The following is a 24224-nucleotide window of genomic DNA, read 5'->3' on the forward strand; positions in this document are numbered from 1 at the left end:
CGTCTGAGACCTGCATCACTTCAGACTTTCCTCCCACATTAAGCTGACACGCCGTGATATAACTGGAATACTGTTAAAAGCGGCGTTAACCCCAATTCAATCAATCACTCACTCAAAACAGATTGAATCACTTCACTATGGACTGTTGCTAATGATGTTTTTAAACTTTATCAAATTATTTTTATTTTTCTCTCGCAGGTGTGGTTCCAGAACAGGCGAGCACGCAACAAGAGAGCCTCCGACACCAAAACGATGAACTACCCTCTCCTCCAGCAAAACATGGCCGCCATGTTGTCGTCTGCGCCAGGATACGGGTACATGTCTCCCATGATGCACCAGTCCATGTACCAATACCCAGTACCCCATGTGTCGATGATGTACCCTCCCAGTCTGTACCCAGGGTACCCCTACCCGTTCCACTATCAGCAGTGAAGCAGCGACAGAACCCCCACATAGTGCTTGTTGAACATTGAAGCGGATCTTGTATATTGTTTTTGTTTTGAAAATAACGTGAATAAAACAATGAATACAATGACTACTATTGTTTGTCATGCCATGACTTGCCCATGTTACTGGACGTTCCTCTCAACAACAGATATCTCTACGGCTGCTGCTGTGGGACACGTCACATTATTGGATGTTCTGATTTCATTTCAGAATTTAAAACGACAACTCTCCTAAAAACAGTCACTGTGTGATTCCGACTATACGTTCCTTAGTATGTGTTTATGAATCACTATCAATTCGTGAGGATACCAGGTGTTTGCAAACAGGTCAGCATAATTATCCTGTCCCACAGGTGACACTCGTCACAAACTCGTGCAAAGGCAAGTCAAGCGTTCATCTCAAACAACACGGGAACATTTGCAAGTCAAAATAGGGAATTGCAACGGACATCATTTTCGTGACTGATGTGTCGAATTTGGAAATGACCTACACTTGTGGACGATGCTATTCTAAGGAGGCAAAGATAAGGAAATGGAACTTAAGATACCGTTGTTACTCTACTTTATTGTCAATGAAATTCATTTTCACTATATTGTTATTAGTGGCCATATCCTTGCTCATTGGGAGTATATAGTGTGAATATTTTTGTCCTTCAATAGTACAGCTATAAAAAAGTGGCACATATAAAATTAGTTCAGTGTCTGAACATCAGTGACAACGAACAACGTCGTCGATGACTCACAGCTAGTTCAGACATTGTAACCACCTGATCCTCATTTGCAGCTCCGACAAGGACAGAACACAGAATAATGCCATCATCCATGTCAGGAGTAAACTTTGGAGAAGCCTGGCAACTGACCCGATATCATGGTGTAGCGTCCTACCCGGTCAACGACAAAGAATGCTCATCCTTTCCGCAATCGGTATGCTTTATCTAGTTTCGAACACGTTCCGTGGCCTGCTGGATGTTTCAGAAACTGTTTATGTGTCAATGGGTCCGCAATATATTAACGCATTGTGTGAAACGCCCCTACACGTGTAAAATCTGATACAACACACACATTTGAAGACAATGTTTAGATAATCGGTTCTTTCAGCTTCACAGTTGTGTTCCACAGGACAAAATCAATAGTTTGTTTCACCTCGCTTAGTAATATGACGCTTGGGTAGTATGGAACAGTACGGAAATGAATTAATATATAGGTATATATTAGTTATCATGATGTGCCGTATGCGGTCACTACCGCGATAAATTAATCTTAAGTAGTACAATGAAAACAGGATTGTTCTATACCATATGCATATGTCAAGAGAAGCACGAGAATCTCTCAGACAGATTGTACCAGTCCAATCAATAAATAATCGGAAATAAATATGTTCATCCTATCAACAAGACACCGTGAGCATGACCTGTTTCACATACAGGTTCAATGTCAAGGCTTTGTTGTGGTGATCCTGATTGATGTCAGCATCTAGCTCTTGCTCACGAAACTGAGTGAGATGGCATGTGATCTGACTATTAGGACATTTCTCCTAATCCAGTCTCCTCTGATTCATGGAGGTGCCACGTGATCTGACTGTCAAAACATGTCTCCTCAATCAGTCTCCTCTGCTTGAGTGAGATGCAATTGGTCTTTGAAAACATTTCTCCGAATCCAGTCTCCTCTGCTTGAGTGAGATGCAATTGGTCTTTGAAAACATTTCTCCCAATCCAGTCTCCTCTGCTTGAGTGAGATGCAATTGGTCTTTGAAAACATTTCTCCCAATCCAGTCTCCTCTGCTTGAGTGAGATGCAATTGGTCTTTGAAAACATTTCTCCCAATCCAGTCTCCTCTGCTTGAGTGAGATGCAATTGGTCTTTGAAAACATTTCTCCCAATCCAGTCTCCTCTGCTTAAGTGAGATGCAATTGGTGTTTGAAAACATTTCTCCTAATCCAGTCTCCTCTGATTCATGGAGGTGCCACGTGATCTGACTGTCAAAACGTGTCTCATCAATCAATCTCCCCTATTTGAGTGAGATGCAATTGGTCTTTGAAAACATTTCTCCCAATCCAGTCTCCTCTGCTTGAGTGAGATGCAATTGGTCTTTGAAAACATTTCTCCCAATCCAGTCTCCTCTGCTTGAGTGAGATGCAATTGGTCTTTGAAAACATTTCTCCCAATCCAGTCTCCTCTGCTTAAGTGAGATGCAATTGGTCTTTGAAAACATTTCTCCTAATCCAGTCTCCTCTGATTCATGGAGGTGCCACGTGATCTATGAAAATAAATGTGAGTAATCCAGAGTCCTCTATTTGAGTGAGAAGCCACGTCACCTGACCATAAAGACCATTATCCTATCTCCTTTGCTTGAGGGAGACGCCACCTGATATGACAGAAAAACATTTCTCTTAATTATGGGGTAGGAAAAAAGAATTCGTCTTCAGCTTTTACCCCCCCCCCCCCCCCCCCCCCCTCCCCAAACTGGATGCCTTGTCTCTGGAATTTAACACAACAACATTGGTCCCAGAACAAACAATCACCTGGAAGGAATCCATAATGGTCTGAAAAAACTTGTGAGAAAGCACCATCCGAACATTTATGAATTCATAACAGCTATCAAGAAGATTGAATCCACCAACAAGATCGCTCGCCTTCAGATTGACCATGGTGCAACAACTCGGCCACGCTCACGAGCTTACAGAGATCTTGACCAGCGTCTCAACCGACTGAGACAGCAACTTGAAAGTGGAAGAAGATCGCCTATTCAGTTCGTGGACGCAGCAGGTCACTTATTGAAGCTTCAATAAACTCAGATTTGTTTTTGATTATTGTATTGTATTTCACAATTCGTCCGTATAAACGAATTTCCGTATAACTGAAACCAGCTTCTAACTGGAAGAGTTACTTCCCTTCAATTACTGTTATCATCATGCTCTTTTTCCCCTTTTAAAACAACCGCCTCCGTGCATGGTCAAGTGGCAGAGCGTCCGCCCGGAGACCAGAAGGTCGGGGGTCCGATCCCCGGCCGCGGCATACCCAAAGACGTTTAAGCAGGTACTTGTTCTTACCCTGCCTCGCGCTTCGGCATTCAGGGCCTAAACCAAAGACTGGTGGGCTCGGAGTCAGTATACTGTATCTGTATCATGGTATCTCAGTGTGCCAGCACTATGAAATCGGCATTAGTTCGGACAAGTACAAGCAGCCACACACACAGACGGGCATGCATATAAGTGCACTAATCTTGAACGCGACGTTAAACTGTTTACAAGTTTACTCTCTGAACACAAACGTAAACACACGTTCATTGGCTTATAATGTGCGTGCGTTTAGTGAGTGAGTGAGTATGGTTTTACGCCGCTTTTAGCAATATTCCAGCAATATCACGGCGGGGGACACCAGAAATGGGCTTCACACATTGTACCCATGTCGGGAATCGAACCCGGGTCTTCTGCGTGACGAGCGAACGCTTTAACCACTGGGCTACCCGACCGCCCCTGCGTGCGTTTAGAGGCCCAAACATATTTTGATCAAAATATCTTTCGAATTTAAACGTATTTCTATTCAACACATGTTCATCATCAAAATATATTTTGAACCAAAACGTTCACAATATTCAGATTCCAAATCAAAACGTTTCAGTTCAGATAAGCACCACTCAAACAAGTCATGACTCTGGCATATTTGGAATGGAATTATTTTTTAGAAAAGGTTTGATCACTAATAGACTTCAAAATACTTTCACACAATGATCAATAAATCTTTCCTGGCGTTTGTAGGTTTTCGTTGTCCTCTGATGATCTTTCCTCAAGGATCCTCTTAACTGAAATACCCTGCACAGCCACTCAAGGCTCTTGAGGAATCGGATATACCGACTGATACGACATCTAAACATAATCCTAAACACTCTAGAGCTAATCATATCTAAACATGACGCTAAGGGCTTCTAAATTGCTAAATGTCCTTAATTTGGGGCACATACATTCATTTAAATTTCATTGAAGCACACATAATGTTTCCAAGGTCTGGTTTAGTCATTTAAATTTTTTTGTGGTAGACAGAATTTACCAAATATTGGACCTGTTGCTTGTCAGCATAATACGTCATGTGCTAAACCAGACTCTGACCCTAAGGACAGACCATTTAATATTCTGGGGTGGGGTGGGTTAGGGAGTGAGTGAGTATGGTTTTACGCCACTTTTAGCAATATTCCAGCAATATCACGGCGGGGGACACCAAAAATGGGCTTCACACATTGTACCCATGTCGGGAATCGAGCCCGGGTCTTGGGCGTGACGAGTGAACGCTTTAACCACTAGGCTACCCGACCGCCCCCTGGGTTGGGGTAGCGATGGGAGAGTGGGCTGAAATTATGTATGGAGATTAGATGTCTTTTTCAGCTACTATACAGCTACCGATCGCCCCTTACGACAAGCCAGCGTCAATGAAGACCAGTTCTAACCCATTTTGTATTTTTTTAGTGTACGATGCGGACACGGGAGTGACGTCATAAACAGTGTACGATGTTAAATATATTGTAACACGATAACGTGATTACGGATAGGTTGTTGTAATGCGAGAGCCTGCCATAGCTTCCACGACAACGGTCAAAGTGCAACGCATATGTTTGTATGTGATAAGAGGCACATAATCAAAATGGCGTCTCGTCTCTTCTTGTGTTTATTGCTACAGGCAATCGTGACAGTGTTTGGATACCCCAGTACAGGTAGGACTACCTTGTTGTGAACTCACCATGTAATGTTTAAACAATAACATCCAACAAACGCTTTCTTTAAAGTGTACTAAGAGTGCAGAAACGGTGGTTCATGTATTCATTCATACAGGTATTTTCAGACAAGGAAGTTGATTACAACCCACATTTTTCTCCTTGTTCGGCGCATGTGGGGTTACATGACGAGGTAGGCCGAAAAACATCTTTGGCCGATAAGATCTGCATGATTTCAGAAACAGACCAAACCTTTAGTGATCGTCATGAACATAAGTCTTGTGTACATACTAATGGGGCGAGGTTTGGGGTGGGGGTGGGGGTGGGGATAGGTGTTGGATGGGGGTGGGGGTGGGGGTGGGGTGGGGGGCGGTTAACCTGGAGGTTAAAGTGTTCGCTCGTCACATCGAAGGACCGGGTTTTGGGTCACCTCGCCGTCATATTGCTGGAATATTGTTAACAGCGGCGTAAAATTTCACTCTCGCTCATACCAATGGCAAATTATTGCTGAAATAAAGTTTAACTTTTAACTGATTTAATCATACTAATGAGTATAATATTTTAGTAAGTATTAGCTCTTTTCAACACCACATGTTTGTGACGTAGTCCCATTTTTGAAAAGCATAGGTTGATGGGGAGCTCTGTTCTTACCCGGAATCCACACCAGTATCATAGGACATGTCTGTTTCCTACTGACAATCTCGTTAAGGATGTCATCATTTTCAAAATGAAGTGCAAGGGTGTGTGGTTGATATTAATGAATTAATTCATTCATTACCTTCGATTATCCAGTTATAATAATTTATCTCCATAATATTATGGTAAATACAATCCACTTGTATAACAAAGATGTTTATCTTCGCTTTAATAGATATTGACGGTTGGATTTGTGTAGATGAATTATAAATATCAAAATTAGGACAGTGGTAATGTATTCCTAACGGATTTAATTGCTATAAATACATCTTTGGGTGATTATCTGCTTCTCTAAAATACCCCCAATACGCACGCACACCTCTGTATCACATACCTGTATTACATTAACCAGACATAACTCAAGAAGAAAAATACAGGTTGCTAGAAAAAACCCGATTCCTCGATAAATATTCACAACTATATAATGGTTCGTATGACAAAAATCATAAACGCAAAGATGAATAAGATGTGAACGAATTACATTGTATTTCGAAATTTGTAAAAGAAAACTCTCGATGAAAGGAAGCTATCGGAAAAAAGATAAAAAATCGTAATGTATTAAATTTCATGGGTTTTAAATTACCCTAATGACGAACCTATATTCTGGTTTATTAAACCTGTAAGAGACTAGTTATGTTACTCTCACACAATTTCATTTATGTTATATCCAGCACATATGTTATACTCAGCTACATGTCATTACAATAATTGATAAGATTGTAATTTTTCCTATTTTTCTGAACGAACCTATAAGCTTGTTTGTTGTTTAACGCCACACGAAGCAATATTCCACCTATGTGACGGTTGCCCGTACATAGTCGAAACATCACCAGGCCAACCTGTAATTGATATTGTAAGCTACTATCTCGCTTGAAAAACGAGATTCAGTCTATTTGGACCTAGTAGCTTACTAAAAATTAATAATTTGCAAATAAAAGATAAACAGCTTAGAAAGAATGAGTTGAATGGCTTGCTAAATATACTTTTGTACAAAAGAATATATATCGATCTATATCAGAGAGGTTCAATGGTCGTATATCAGAACTAAGTCAGCGTTCATGTAGTGCCTACATTAATTTTACTGTGTAGCGGGAATAATCAGAGTTATCGTTCTTGTTTGAATTAGTTCTCGTGTTCAAACGCCAATATGGAAACCTCCGAGAGGGGCACGAGTCTACATTCGGCTTGTCCCGGAATGTGACGAGTTGGTCACGAATGGAGCAGGATGAATTTTACGTGAAGAAGTTTTTTTTCTCAAAAGAGAGCCAGTGACGTCACTTCCTTAACGAAGCTGTGGTAGCGAATGGGGTCAGGGTGTTAACCACGATAGACCGGGGATAGAGTGATAATATGGCTTTTGTATTCAACAGCAAACTTTCGAACAATTCCATGTATCTCCATGTCTTCTACGCAGATTCCATCGATGACTACTGTGGCAGCACTGTCTACGTCACTGATTCGAAGATCCTCAAGCTCCGGAGCTGGGATTGGCCAATCCAAGACACATGTTCGGTGACATTCACGACAATCAACAACTACCACACCAACTCCTACCTCTCTGTGCAGTTCCTCGACATCGGCCTTAATGGCAACCTTTCAGGCTCCTGTACCCTGAGTCGTGTTGATGTCATGGACACATCTGGCAACTACCTCAGCCGTGAGTAGCTCGTGGTTAACTTATTCAAAATATCGTGTGTACATAACAAGTGATGGTGTGTAAACAGTAGTGAGTGAGTGAGTTGAGTTTTACGCCGCTTTAAACAGAATTCCAGTGATATCACGGCGTGTCAGCTTAATGTGGGAGGAAAGCCCGAAGTGATGCAGGTCTCAGACGTTTACCACTTCGGTGAAACCCACGAGCACGGGTATGGTGCTGACAAACCTAGAAACATAATCGGGGCGAACCGGGATTCGAACCCACAATCATAGGTGTCTGGCGTGCCCAAGGGACGCAACTCTGCACAGCGAATCGCGGCGCCTTAGACGACTGGGCCACCCGTGCCCCCCTGTAAACAGTTATGACAGTATAGGCTGTCAACCGATCTCGACGGGTATATGGTGTGTTTTACCCTGTGTGTGAGCCTACGTACCCCGAGCCGACAGGCGTACATAATACCATATGCTCCGAGGGATCGGTTAAAAACAAATTTACCTTACCTACATTTTTTCATAGAGGTCCGGAATATTTTTAGCAAAAAAAGATCGGAGCAGACAAACCGAGTTACGTCCCTTTACCAAGTGCCAGCGGATAAGCATCGGTTCATTTCAACGCAACAATACGTTTTCGAGATGTACAAGCTACCTGCGATGTGTTCCTGTTGATTTTCAGCGGGCGACATGAGCTAGCGAAAATAATTGTCCGCTCTTTTACCAATCAGAAGCTGGTAAATTGATATTTGGTGAAATAATAATTATGTTTACCTCAACACATTACGAACATTTTAATAAGTATACATATACCAACAGACTGATATGTACTGGATTGACATAGATATTTGACAAATGTAAATAGAATAAGTGTGAATCCTACTGTATATCATGTCATACATGTATATCATACTTTATTGCAATATGGGTCAATGGTCTCAAATACTGTCTGTCTATTTTGAGACCACCTCCGTGGTCTAGTGGTAGAGCGTCCGCCCGGAGAGCGGAAGGTCCGGAGTTCGATCCACGGCCGCGTCATACCAAAAGACGTGTAAAGATGGTACTTGTTGTTACCCTGTCTGGCGCTCGGCATTAAGGGGCTAATACAAGGACTGGTCGGCTCGGAGTCAGTATACTGCGTCTGAGTTGGGTATTCATGTTAAACTGCGGCATGGTATCTCAGTGGGCTAGCACTATAAATCGACATCAGTCCGTACTAGTTCAAGCAGCCACACACACACACACACACGTACATGCACGTCGCTATATAAGTGCAATAATCTTGGACGCGACGTTAATCCCCATTTCACCTCAACTGTCTTTTTTGACACGAGATATAAATATGACGTCTACACTGTCGCTTACCAACCAACGGATGTTCATGACCTAGCTGTGGACAAGACTTTAAGGACCTTGCTGTGGACATGACTGTGCGGACATGACTGTATGGACCTGGCTGTAGGGGCAGGCAGGATGATCATTTTGCTAGGTTCCCGAGTAGCGGAATGTATAGTATAGGGGTAGAATAGGTCTTCAGCAACCCACGCTTGTCATAAAAGGCGACTATGCTTGTCGTAAGAGGTGACTAACGGGATCGGGTGGTCAGGTTCGCTGACTTGGTTCATGCATGTCATCGATCCCAATTGCGTGGATCGATGCTTATGATGTCAATCACTGGATTATTTGGTCCAGACTCGATTAGTTACAGACCGCCGTCATATACCTGTTATATTGCTGAGTGCGGCGTAAAACAACAAACAAACAAACACACAAACAAAAACGTGTGAATAATAGCGTTGGCGTAACTTTGGGCATTGGGGTTTTGAGGAAAAATGACGGGCTGAAATCCCCATACTAAGATTATGATAACCCAGTTGCGATCAAGTCGTTCACCTCGACGTCTGTACACTTGGTGACGTCCATGCCTAGCGTAGCCGGACGTCGGCGCACTGTCCCGTCCAATGGAGGCCTTAGCAGTCGAATGAGCTCTTGTTTGGAGGCGATCCCGAAGATGGCTGAGTGTGATGTAACGTTCCTGCCATGCTGACGTCACACGTTGTGCACCGAGAGGTGCCTGATCATGAACTTCCACTCTGTTGATGACGTCACATTAAGCGTAAAATTGTCTATGGATCGACATTAACATGACGAGCATCTTGGCGTTGTCACGTTCCTGTGTTTTGCATCCCAATGCCTTTGTTCCTTTTTCTACAGAAAAATGCCATTGACACGTATCACTTTCTGCATAGAACATTGTTGTGTTTGGAAGATGTGTTTTGCATTGATTTAGTTTACATTTGTGGTTTTAATTTCTTTTGCAATTTCATTTGGCCGTAAGTTTACATCACATCCATAAATATATATTATTAAGCATAATAAATAAATATCATTAGAATACCATATCTCGCAATGAAATGGTTGCTGTGGGTATATACATATCTGAAACCTGATACGTCACAAAATAAGGAGGTACATGGGTGTGTTTCAGGTAGCTCGGGTACCTGTGGCTACTCGACGCCGTATGACCAGCCCTGGACGAGCACTGGAGAGAGTGTAGTGGTCAAGCTCAAACGCCTCCAGCCTGGGCAGTCCGGGACGTTCAAGATCCTGGTGACGCAATTTGCCTACGGTAAGTTCCACTGTCATATGTAACGGCCACCTTAAGGTCAATCTTAAGACCCACGGCATTAAACCGTGTGGGGGGTTCCAGGTTGGAACTGTGTCTGGACCAGACAATCCAGTGATTCAGGTTGTAGCCAACATTCCACGTCGTCGAGGTACGATGACAAACAAGTCACCAAGCCTGACCACCCTGTCCATTAAGTAGCCTCTTACGACAAACATAGGCCACTCGGGACCTCTTCTAACCCTGACTCCCCACGGGGGTTAGGATTGGTCCTTGGCATCTTATGCTGGTTGTAAGAGGCGACTAAAGTGAGCAGTTCGTTAAGTAGTTTGGTGAGAGATTTCGCAGCAGTATATGAAAGGTGGCAGCAGTATGCAGTATGTGAAAGGTTGCAGCAGTATGTGAAAGGTTGCAGCAGTATCCAATATGTGAAAAATCACCAGCAACCGATGGTTCTGAGAGGCGACAAAATGGATCGGGTGGTCTGACTGAGTGACTTTGCTAATTGCGTGTCATCATTCACCGACGGCTAAGGACGTTGCTGATCATATCAATCACTTGTTTGCTTCATCCAGACTCGGTTATTTACAGGCCGCCGTCATATAGCGGGGATGTTTCTGAGTGCTTTAATTCAATGCATACATTTATACCAGCAGCAGCATAGAATCTGAGTCATTTACTCTTGCAGCTACCTGTAGCGGCCATTGGGAATATGAGTGCGGTAACGGCCGGTGTGTGGACGAGGGCGTCAAATGTGACGGCTACGATGACTGCACCGACGACTCCGATGAAATCGCAGGATGTTCATGGGCACCAGGTGTCGTCGCTGGTGTTTCTGTCTCCGTTATCTGTGTCGTTCTGATCTTCATCGGCATTATTGTCGCGGTCTTCAGACGGAGAACCTACGGAAATGTGTTTGGGGTAAGACACTTGAAGCGTTTGATACAACATGGCCTCGGATGTTGGTTTAATCTATATGGGACGGTGGGGGAAATATTTTAAGATAATTTTTGAAACTTTTTGGACTTTTGGACTTCGTCATAACGCCCTTGGTCTGTCTTGACAAGTGGTTTGTTGTGTACGCAGTTAAAAGATCCTTAAACAAATATAAAATAATGGTTATTATCACTATTGTTGCTATTAATTTTCAGTTACATCATGACAGTCATTTTAGTAAATTTAAGTATGAGTATTGCTGTACGAAGTATTTTTATAGGGCGGTATTGAAAGAAGAGATCGTATTTTAGTCACTATATTCGTTTTTGATCGGGTTCGATTGTGATGTGACTCTACTGCTTAACACGGCGTACATCACCCTCCTCTACCTCCTTTACAACTACTACTTCTTATATTACTCGCGAAATCTAGTTGCGCCCCTTGGGCGTGCCAGAAACCAATGATGGCGGGTTCAAATCCAAGATTTGCCCTGAGTAATTTGTATGTTTCTTGGTTTGTCAGCACCAACGGTGCTCGTGGGTAAACAATGGTAAACATCAAAGGTCTGCATCACTTCGGACTTTTCTCAAACATCAAGCTGACATGATATGATTGAATACTGTTTAAAGTAGCGCCAAACCTAACTACTCACTCGACATCAGGGGCGGTCGGGTAGCCTGGTGGTTAAAGCGTTCTCTCGTCACGCCGAAGACCCGGGTTCAATTCCCGACATGGGTACAATGTGTGAAGCCCATTTCTGGTGTCCCCCGCCGTGATATTGCTGGAATATTGCTAAAAGTGGCGTAAAACCATACTCACTCACTCACTCGACATCAACGTCCCCTTTAGATTAAAGGTTGCCAAATCACTATGTGGCTACAATATTACTCATGCAATGTAAAATATTAGGTCATTCACCCTTCAGGTTTGTTGTTTGTTTGTTTGTTTGTTTACCGCGCTCAGCAATATTCCAGCATATGACGGCGGTCTGTAAATAATCCAGTCTGGACCAGACAATCCAGTGACTGAGCATCGATCTACGCAATTGGGATACGATCACATGCATCAACCAAGTCCACGAGCTTGGCCACCCGATCCCGTTAGTCGCCTCTTACGACAAGCATAGTCGTCTCTTACGGCAAGCATGGGTTGCTGAAGACCTGTTCTACCCCGGATCTTCACGGGTCTCACTTTACAGGTGGCCAATGCGTGTAATGCGCTGTGGGTCGCTGTGAAGAGTCATGCCATCAACTTCCGAGATATCCCATTATGGTCCTTGACATCCTTATGATCCTTATGATCAGCACCATGGACTTCATCAAAGTGGTAAACGTTGACGGCCTACACCACCTTTGCTTTCCTTGCACATTGAGCCCCGCGAAGATCCGAGTTAGAATTGGTCTTCAGCAACCCATGCTTGTCGTAAGAGGCGACTAGCAGGATTTGGTGGTCAGGCTCGCTGACTTGGTGGATGAAGTTACCGTATCCACCTGCGTAGACCGGTGCTCATGATGTCAGTCACTAGTCTCTGGTCCAGACTCGATTTTCTACAGACCGCCGCCATATGGATGGAACATTGCTGATGCGATGTTAAACAACAAACAAACAACAAACCCTTCTCCATTGAGTTGCCAAGCCGTGATATGACTGACATTTTCCCAAACGTGCTCATTCACTGATAACCTGACACAGTACTTTTGTTTCCAGCGTGCCAACGTTGCGTACAATAGTACGTCAACGGTGCAAGGCAGTACGGTGCTCGGCTCGCAATACGGAGTGCAGAATCCGGCCCCCGTTTATAGCGTGCCGCCTCCTCCCTATAGCGCTCCGCCTCCTTCCTACAGCGCAACAGGGAAGTACTAATGATCAACCCAGGTCTCTCTTTTCCTCTGGAAATATGATTAATATGATTTGTTGTAAATAAACATGTTGATATAAATGCCATCGAATATCATGGAATGGTAGCGAGTTTGGTGTTACAAATCATTTAACTGGTCGTTTTTAATGTAGAGGTTTTTTTTGTGCAATGTTTGTGACAATTAATGTTGTAGTATCATTGATATATAGGTAACAGTATCCATATAATTTAAAAAAAGATGATGATAATGATGATGATGATTGTCATTGGTTATGATTATGATTATGATTAAATATAAGGTTTGAAAGCAGTAATTAACTGACTTTCTAATGCAACGTATAATGTATTATGGCTAATTTGGTGTACTTCTTGGCAGGTTTTTAAAGACAATGAATAAAAAATAATAGCTTCACGAAATTCAATTATTCAATGATCATTTTCAGTTATCCATTCATATAATTTTAATTGCTATTTAGGACCGCCTCCGTGGTCTAGTGGCAGAGCGTCCCCCTGGAGAGCGGAAGGTCCGGGGACCGATCCCCGGCCGCGTCATACCAAAAGACGTCAAAAGATGGTTCTTGTTGTTACCCTGTCTGGCGCTCGGCATTAAGGGGCTAAAACAAGGACTGTCCAGCTCGGAGGCAGTTTTCTGTCTCTGAGTGGGATATTCATGTTAAACTGCGGCATGGTATCTCAGTGAGCTGGCACTATAAATCGGCGTCAGTCCGAACTAGTACAAGCAGCCACACACACGCACGTGCATGCACGTCGCTATTATAAGTGGACGCGACGTGACGTTAAACCCAATTTCACCTTACCTCACCTCACCATTGCTATTTTGCCATAAGCGCCCAATGGATCTGTTTAAAAGGAAAAAAATCGCGACTAGCGTTGACTTTTTTTTATTTATGTCACAGTGAATAGCTACACTGTAAAAAATCTGTGTTTAGAGTGTTAATATTTTATACATTTCGTGTTTACATTTTAAACACTACACTGCATAATAACTATACGACATGCGTATAGTTAGATCGCACATAGCCGTTAATACCTGAGCGTTTAAGTTTTAAACACTGCTAACTTGCAGTGTAAGGAACTACTGAAACATATATAATGTAGAGTCTGCCACGTAACATGTGTTTTTCGACTCAATATTTTAACTTTTTGATGACACACCATGTTATAAAACTGATTTATCTGTTCAGTGTCGTAGTTTTGCTGTTCAGTGTAAAACTTAAATGTCAAAAAGTTGTTCGCGGAGTTTTACTATCACCTGTAAGATGTCTAAAGACTTATTCCTTCACGCCTGGTATGATTTTTTAAAGTTAAATTAAAACATGAAACTGGCCAATGTTAAACACAGGTGTTTAGATCTACCATTCGCAGTCTAAACATACTGTGTTGAAAATACAACCCGCATTCGGGTCAATACACACCGTATCGGAATTTCCCGATATCATGTGAATGCATATGACAACACTTCGAGCATTTACCACAGTGATCTCTGGGTAGGAACGTGACTTTGACGTCATTATTTATGACGTCACTTTTGTACGCCATTTTGCATCGGAGACACGTCTGGCAACGGTGTTTAGTAAATCTCTATTTTTGATGTAGAACAACACCACAAGTAAGACTAACAACTTCATTTTGATAGGCACAATGTTGTTCATGATATGGTCTGGTCATTTTAGACTTTTTAATCACCTAATCTAGGCCTAGTGAGAGTCTATGGGGAAGGTCACGAATTTAGGTCATCAAACGGCCTGGCCTCCTGCTATCAGCCTGAGATTGTTTTATTTCATGTTCCCAGTTATTCTTCTCGGGTATAGTAATATCACATCATGCTAAAAGTGTCTTAATCCCGTGAACCTTTGTCTCGACATGGACTGCTCTATGTGTTATTTTCATAGTAACAACCACAGGCAATATTTGAACCACATCATACGAAACCACAAGAATGACCCACACTTTTTAGTGCCATGTACATGGAATGGTTGTTGTTACACGACAAAGAGTATTACAGTATTCCGCAAACATGTTTTCAGAAAGCATTCACAGAATGAAATGCAGGATCTTGATGGCAACGACACCCGATTAGAGACCATGTTACCTGAGCCAGACACACTTTCTTCACTTCCAACTCTATCACACAAAAGTTACACAGAACTCAATTTTGTAATGTCCTTACAGGCAAAACATAGTTTGTCAAACAGAGGAGGTTGATGCCATCATTGGCGAGACATGCCACCTGTTGGAAGAGAATTACAAGCTCATTATGGAGAAGGCTAAAGAATGTTTAGTTCAGCATGGCCTCAATGACAAACTCTTAGATACTATTGAAAATGACATGCATTTTGAGGCATTAGCAAATCATCACAGAAGGGAAAAAACCTATAAAGAACATTGCAGATTGATAGACCCTGTAAAGGTCTATTTAGGTACTACTACATCAGTAAAACGATGCAGGGTGTTACGAGAACCAAGATATGGCTACATCATTCCTTTTGAAAAGCAACTACAACCACTGCTTGAATTACCAGAAATTTGGAAATGGCAACAACATATGTCTACTTCAGACGTGATGTTTGACATATGTGATGGCATATTCTTCAAAGAACACCCATTGCTTAGTCAAAAATTGAATGCATTGCAGATTATGTTGTACACTGATGACATTGAAATTACAAATCCTATTGGAACGCATGTGAAAAAAACACAAAATTACAGTTTTCTACTTTTCACTGGGAAATATTCCACCACAATTCCGTTCAAAACTGCATACCATTTGGTTAGTTGGCATGGGGAAAACTGTGGATCTGCGCAAATTTGGACCAGGAAAACTCCTCAGAGATTGTCTTGAGTGTGTCACCAAACTTGAAAATGGGGGCATTGAAATGAGAATAAATGGATCTGTTCACAACATTGAAGGATCATTAGTGATTATTCAAGCAGATAGTCCTGCAGCAAACTGGCTAGGCGGGTTTAAAGAGGGTGCGTCTTTTGCTGAAAAGCCCTGTAGTTCATGCGAGACCACCACTAAAAATATGTCAAATCCTTCTTGCATTCAGCTTTTGAGCCAAGAAATTTACAAAGATATTTAGAAAGGTGCCGGGATTTAGAAACTTTGCCATCTAAAGAAACAAAACGATATTGGAGCAAACATTGGGGTATCAATCAGAGAAGCTGTCTTTGTACTATTCCTAATCATCCTTTGGTACAAACCCTCGTCCATGATCCTATGCACTTGTTGTTGGAAGGTGTGGTGAAGTACGAATTGCAGCTGTTTTTGCATCATGCAATAGCTGTGAAAAAGTATTTCTCTTTGAAAAGGCTAAATATGAAAATCCAATCATTTCCATACACCTATCTCGACACAGAGAAGCCAGAAACATTGTTTCACAAAGATGTGTTTATTGAAACAAAACTTAAGCAAACTGCTTACGTTGTGCTCAATATTACCGTTTGTCATTGGCCCACAGGTACCCACCCAAGATATGAAATGGCATTGTCTCTTGAGCCTTTTTACAATAACACACATCGTAACAAGTCCGTACACAAGCTTGAATGCAATTGCCAGATTAGAACAGCTCATATTTGAACATCATTCTATGTTCATTCAACAATATCCCAAAGCATCTTTCCTCCCCAAATTCCACTTCTTGGTACACCTACCTTATCAGATGAAAATGTTCGGACCAGGAAGAAGTCAATGGTGTATGCGTTTTGAAGCTAAGCATGCTTTCTTTAAGAACCTAAAGCTGAGATGTTTTAAGAATGTCTTACTGACTCTTATGAAAAAACACCAGGTAATGATGTCATACATGCAACTTGGGTTTCTAGGTCACCCTACTAACAAAGATAATGTTGGCAAAGGCGATCGGGTGCTCCTAAAGAAACAATGGCCACAGTTGGAGAAGGCATGCCAACGTACGAAGGCACTCAGAGATATATTCTATGGCGAAGAGATGGTATACGAGTGTCAACAGGCTGATATACATTGTATGACTTTTCGTAGAGGATGTGTCATAGTTCATGACTACGACAACGACACCCCGGAATTTTGAACTATAGAGTACATTTTTGTGTCTCAAAATGAAAAATACTTTCTCTTGCAAAGGCTCGAAATTCTGTACTACAATTCGCATGTCCTATCTTACTGTGTTCGTTCTACAGGAAATCAAATGGTTGTTGCTTTCAAGGCACTGCAATTCCCGTGGCCCCAGTCTGTCCGCTTTATTGGTGAAAGCATGTTTATCGCTAATAAGTGTACCCACTTCTATGAAATCTCCTCTCTTTTATAGGGCTATTTGGTTTTGCTATTTTGACGTCATGAAGTTGCTGTAATGACGTCACAAGCACCGCTGCAGTTTAATGTTGCTGTCAGATTTGTGTCATGACAAAAATAGTTGGCTGTTAGCCAGTTTGTGTTAAATGTACTCATTCATCATGCAGACGATCAAGAGCTTGTTGGATTTTCGATGCAAGTTTTGTCTTGTCGGGTTACCTTGTTCTTAACATGTTTCTTTGGTTCGTTTGCTTCCTTCTGATGTGTGAAAGAACAGGTCTACATACATACATTCATACACGACAAACTGTCCAGTACATGCAGCAGTTTGTAAAAGATACAATTATATTGACATTTACATTAATGGGAAGCAAGTTGAGAATCACAATTGATTAGATAAGACAAAACATGTTCAGTAAACGATATGTGGATTTTGTTCATGTCTAAGGTAGATATATTCACAATTAGAGTAGTTTTGTGTAATGTACATTTTTACAAGACAGTAGACAGACCTTCCTTTTGATAAATTCAGTCTCATTGTACACAAAATATTACTTCAACTGGAATAGATATCTATAGGGCAGACACATTCCAGTATGCCAACATATACCATATGCAACTCTTCTCGGGATATCAGCAAACTTGTGGTTGGAGGATCTCTCGAAGAGATATAAATGGCCGGTAAGTTGCACATATTATCATTACAATTGTAATTCTACAAATATAACTGTACCCTCTCATACTGTCATCTGCCATTAAGTAAGTGTGTAATATGTAACTCAGATATTAGTAACATGAGTATATCACACATGAATAAAGTACACTGACACATATGCCTCCGATTCTATTTCATTGATATACATGTTTTGAGGCATGCTTGTGCCAAAGTATATTCATAGAGTAAAGTAGGTATATATAATTTCAATTTGTCCACTGAATCAAAATGGAATAAAGTTTATTCATCAATTTCTATTTGTATCAGGCGACAAATTTGGATGCAAAGCAAAAAAGTTGGTTCTTGAAGAAAATTGAGCTGAGATCGAGGATGAAGAGGTTCTTGCAGTGCTTTCTCTGAAGGACAAGATAATGATTCTGGGTGAAGGTAAACAAAAGGCTAATGGGGAAGTACATTCCTCAAAATCATAGGGATCCTGTTCCTTGTGTACAGGGCTTATCCCAACAGTTTAATTGTCGAATGATTTGCATAGAACCTTCCTTAAAAATGCAGGCTGTTATGAGTCAATAATTTGACACTTATAACAGTAACTGGTCATTGTATAGACTACAAGTGCAGATAATGTCCGTTACAAAATATATATTTTTAGAAAATATTACATGCGTGACAATGAAACTATCTGTTACTCATTATGCAGCAGAAGAGTGGTGTAAGGAAGATGTCGTGCCTTCCTGTGCAGGTTCAACAGACGATTGCGCTGAAAATCCCACACTGAAAGGTAAAGTATGTAAGGAGATATTGCAAATTTCGGTTTACATTGACCAGCACTAGAATGGTGAGTTTTCAACTACAAACGTGTCTTATCACTCTTTGAAAAAATATATAATGTGTTGAAATTGGAATCATGCAATGATTACCTGACAATAGTATCATTGTCTCCCTGATTTTGGCAACTTTTAAATTTTCAAAGTTTATTCTATTCAGTCTTATCTGCGTTTGAACCAAGATGTTTACTGCGTGTTAAGGAACTGTATCCATGACAGCTATTCTATTCACAAATTTGAAGAAGTTATCAATATTCATGTTGTATGTAACACTTTCTAATCCTAGATTTAGATGTTCCAGTGCTTCAAGTACCGACATTGTCACCATCTTCCAATACCCGTATCACACCAAGGACACCTTTACCCAAGTTTAGCGACTACGTCCAGATGAAGCTTATCAACAAGGAGTCGCATCTTGTTTGGAGCCAGTGTATTCGTGAAGCAGCTTATTACTATTTGGTACAATATCAAAATATCGGAAAGAGTAACCAATCCGAATATCAAACTATTGGTGGAAGTATATATGGACAATACCCTTCGATTCGCCGTGATGGACCGCGTCCATGGGTAAGTATGTTCATATACTTAAATACCCCCCCCCCCCCCCCCCAAAGAATGATAATTTTATTTACTTTCGAAACAGACTTTTTGTTACAGGGACAACCAACACTGACAAGTGGTTTTATTCATTATACACTTTATGTTTTCAGTCAGCATTTGCAAAGGACCTTTCAAGTAGAATACGCCATGTCAGATGGTCTGCAAATAGGAAATCCCTTTTGCCAAACTCTGAAACCATTGGGGATTTTAACCCATCACCAGCAAAGTCGTTGTGTCTGGCACAGGATACTAGGTCTCCGAGCAGTAAGCTTCGAAAAATACCAGAAGAGGAACTGGAACAGCATTTACTAAAGCTTGGGAAACTCAGTGAAGACATCGAACAGAAACACCTCAAAGATGAGAGGCTTCTCAGGGTGGCAAAGGATATTAACATTCTATTAAAGGAAACTTACGTCAACAGACGAGAGTGGATAGAAGCCCAGCGGGAGAGTGGAAGTGTCAAACAAATAACTGACCGTTATCCATGTTTCACCAATCCCATCTTTGTAAGTTTGTCTACTTCAATGTTAAAAGAAATAGGCTTCATGTTTTAAAGTGAAAAAACCCTTTGAAAGTAACACAAGAAAAGACTCTATACAGTGTGTGAAATGGCTGTACCGTTACCATCCTAAAGTTTGTAAGTCTTTGATTAGTAGGTATGATTGAAAATAATACAGAAATATGTTAAGACTGTTCAGTTCACGGTATTGTTAACGGTAAAGGCAATAAAAGTCTTTTTCAGGTCTTTGCTGAACTGAAGCTCATTAAAGGCAAGGATCTCTGGACCAGTGCCCAGAAGAACATTGACTGTTTGTTTGACATCACCAGGTCGCTACATAAGGGAGATGGAAAGGAGGTATGTCAAAAGAGTGAAGTGTAATATTCAAAAAGTTAAAGACCTACCATCTTCAGGGAGGAAACTGGACTTTTAAAGTCAGTTAACTCTCTTGCCTCGGGAAGATGATGACCTACATGTACCAATAAAATTCATATCTCAGCATCTCAAAAAACAAAAACTCTATGATGTTTTCAGATCGCCACATTCTAGTTATACTTTCTTTCTGATATTTAATGGAACAACTTAGCAGTGATTATTATCATGTGATGACGCTTGTGGTCTTGTTGTTGAAATATCTAAATGACAACATTGATATGTTCTCCTTTCACAGGGACTTGAGGCACATATTTCATCCTTCCTGTGCATGGAAAAGGAAAGTGCCTATGACAGAGGAAAGGGTAGAAAAACCGCTTCAATATTAACAGTCCACCGCGTAAGTCACGAAGTAAGAAACTTCATCTGTTGTCCAGTATGTGACCCTTCAAATCATATTTAAGTGAGTGATTTGGGTTTAATGCCACTTCGAACAGTATTCCAGTTATATAGCGGCATGTCAGCTAAATTTGGGAGGAGGAAACCCACGAGACCCACGATGCTGACAAACGTAGAAACATAATCGGGGCGGACTGGGATTCAAACTCACAATCACAGGTTTCTGGTGTGCCAAGGGACGCACCTCTGCACGACGAATTTGAGACGACTGGGCCACCCGTGTCCGTCATATTTAACGTCATATTAATGAGAAGCATTGCTCTAGTAGTATTTTATACATTTTAAAAAAATTAATGCTATAAAATTCGGTCTCACTGGGGTCTTACATTGTTTATTTGATTATTTCAGGATTTTTCACCTGACGAAGTAGACAAGGCTGTACAGAAAGTGTCTAACGAACATTCACCAAGTCTGATGGTGTTTGTGAATGATGATGCAATTACTCATGCCATTGTCAAAGCTGATAATGTAAACCTCTCTTCTTGTCCAACATTCAGAAAGTCAGTGCTCCACCTGTTGGCAGCGTTCTATATTGCTTGGATATCCTATCCAAGACAGTATTCTCATATTCTTGGCCTCTTACAGCAATTGGTTTTGGGTGAAGTGTTCACTGAACAGAAATCCAAAAAGTATCTGCAGTTTGCTCACATTTTGACTAATTTGTGGCCTGTAGAACAGAAGTTCTAAAGCCCATTGCATTCAGTGTCATGGGACATCAGACTTAGATTTACTGACAGCGTTCAGTGTTATATTGTTTGTTCAACATAGTTTTGCTATTCAGAGTTAAAGTATAATTATGCAAAGCACAATTCCTATTGTCACAATAATGGTACTATTCCAACGAATAACATTAAGGTTCTTGGCCTCTTACAGTAATTGATTTTGGGTGAAGTGTTCACTGAACAGAAATCCAAAACGTGTGTGCAGTTTGCTTACATTTTGACTAATTTGTGGCCTTGCATTCAGTGTCATGGGACATCAGACTTAGATTTACTGACAGCGTTCAGTGTTATATTGATTGTTCAACATTGTGTGTTTTAAAAGTTCGGCTATTCAGAGTTAAAGTATAACCATGCAAAACACAATTTCTGTTGTCACAATAATGATACAATTATCTTTCGTTGTGAATAGAGGAGCTTGTATCATCCAGGGATGTCATATTACAAAAGATGATATAAACATGCTGTCAAGAATAAATCTCATTACTTACTAAACATCTTCTTTGTGTTGTCAGTCTTTAGTCTGATTATATTATACAGATAGATAATGCCCACAACATTTCTAAATGTCCAAGGATCTCTCTCTCTCTCTCTCTCATCAAATGTTCACACATTTACATCTTCTTGGACAGTACTTGTTTACTTGTGTTTAATCGCCAGATGTTTAATTTCTAAACACAAGTAGCAATGTAAACACGTTTTTGCGTTTAAAAGGGTGAGACATTGGTTAAACAGCGTTAGGTGATTATATTGTAAACACCAGTACCGTTTATAAACTAAACTATTGTTTACTTCGTAAACACTTGTTTATAACATAAACAGTGTTTAGATAATATACACAGAACGGTGTTTAAAAAGATGAGACAAATAAGCGTTTAATTTTGTGTTTAATATATAAACACTCATTTTTAGAGTGTACTGTGTACTGTAAAGATAACTCTCTGATGGTGGTCATCGTGACTTCATTTATCGAGTAGAGGCTTCCAAAAGAGATTGTCCCTATACAATTGATACATGTCTTAATTAATAAATAATAATAATTACAAATAAAGGGTAATATTCATAATAAGTAGACATGAGCGCTTCTGGTTCTATCTGTCCGAAGCATTAAATATCGACTCATTGACCATGGCGCGAGATAATGCTCTTTTCTGATGCGCCTTTGTGATTCGCGTTAGTTAAGTAGCCTTTGTATAGTATTATTTGTTTGTTTTTGACGTCGCATTCGGCGGCCTGTAAATAATCGAGTCTGGGCCAGACAATCCAGTGATTGACACCATGAGCATCTATCAATGCACTTGAGAAACGATGTCATCATCAATCAAGTCAGCGAGTCTGTCCACCATCTTCAACTAGTCGCCTCATTAATTGCTGAAAACCTATTCTAACCCGAGGGGCGGTCGTGTAGCCTCGTGGTTAAAGCGTTCGCTCGTCACGCCGAAGACCCGGGTTCGATTCCCGACATGTGTACAATGTGTGAAGCCCATTTCTTGTGTCCCCCGCCGTGATATTGCTGGAATATTGCTAAAAGCGGCCTAAAACCATACTCACTCACTCACTCACTATTCTAACGCGATTCTTCATGGGGAGCTCTTTGTAGTATACGGATGTATTATGGAGAGAGTATATTATGTATACATATATGTAAAGATACCGCTGACTAAAACTATGGACGACAAAAAGCTGCGATGGGTTTTTAGCTCACCTGACTGAAAGCCAAGTGCCTCCGTACGGATTCTGGGTTAGAAATGGTCACATGCAATCAACCAAGCGCGATATCATCCGCCTCTTACAAGCAAAGGTTACATATCGACAGATAATACTCCATCTACGTGCCTGTATATAATCGGGTCTGGGCAAGAATAATACAGTAATTGATATTACTGTTGGTCTTGCTCTTTTTAGGGGCGGTCGGGTAGCCTAGTGGTTAAAGCGTTCGCTCGTCACGCCGAAGACCCGGGTTCGAAACCCGACATGGGTACAATGTGTGAAGCCCATTTCTGGTGTCCCCCGCCGTGATATTGCTGGAATATTGCTAAAAGCGGCGTCAAACCATACTCACTCACTCACTCACTTGCTTTTTTTATAGCTGGAATAACAAGTTGAATACTAACAGATTGATTCTATAATTCAAAATACAGCAAACTATGTTTATAACAAACACGCTTGTAACGAACTTACCGATATAACGAACTTATTTCTTAGTCCCGTACATTTGTTGGATATATGCTGTATATATGCTTGTACCGAACTACGATTATTACGAACTAAAATTAGTGGTCCCTTTGAGTTCGTTATAACCGTAGTTTACTGTATGTAAGAAGGTAAGTCACAACAAGTCAGGGAGATACGAGGCCTTGTTTTACAGCATGAAAACATGTGTTACATAGTTAAGGCTTCTACAAACAGCTGTATCTACTTGCCATCCTCCACAACCGCGCGGGGAGGTGGGGTAGCCTAGTGGGTAAAGTGTTCGCTCGTCATGCCGAAGGCTCGGGTTCGAATCCCGACATGGGTACATTGTGTGCAGCCCATTTCTGGTGACCCCCGCCGAGAAATTTCTGGCAAAGGGCTAAAAGCGGCGTAAAACCATACTCACTCACCTCGTGACATTGCTGGAATATTTCTAAAAATACCGGCGTAGTGCTAACTCACTTCCCATTCCGTCAGTGATTCAGTATTAGCCGAATGTGTTTTCGTTCCATGAATGTTTTATATCAGAAATGGCCTTTTGCGAGCATAATACCTATTATTTATTCCCAGTTTAACACATATTTTTCATTAACTCATGTAACCTAGCCGCGTTTAGAAATATTGCAGCATAACCTGATGACAACAAGATCAGGTGATCAGAGGATAGAACCCGGGTCGAAG

At 41.1% G+C, this 24224-nt stretch overlaps 1 protein-coding gene across 1 annotated transcript in view; it reads left to right on the forward strand.

The window, feature by feature from the left end:
* Positions 1-5065: 5065 nt before the first annotated feature.
* Positions 5066-24224, forward strand: part of LOC124133985 — a 37856-nt gene continuing 18697 nt past the window's right edge. Inside the window, exon 1 of the mRNA XM_048397718.1 lies at positions 5066-5150. Within this exon, the coding sequence (XP_048253675.1) occupies positions 5081-5150 (70 nt within the window). The 5' untranslated portion in view covers positions 5066-5080. The remainder of the gene's footprint in view (positions 5151-24224) is intronic.

Source organism: Haliotis rufescens, unplaced genomic scaffold, assembly GCF_023055435.1.
Source record: "Haliotis rufescens isolate VD_foot unplaced genomic scaffold, xgHalRufe1.0.p SCAF_17, whole genome shotgun sequence".
Classification (NCBI taxonomy): Eukaryota; Metazoa; Mollusca; class Gastropoda; order Lepetellida; family Haliotidae; genus Haliotis; species Haliotis rufescens.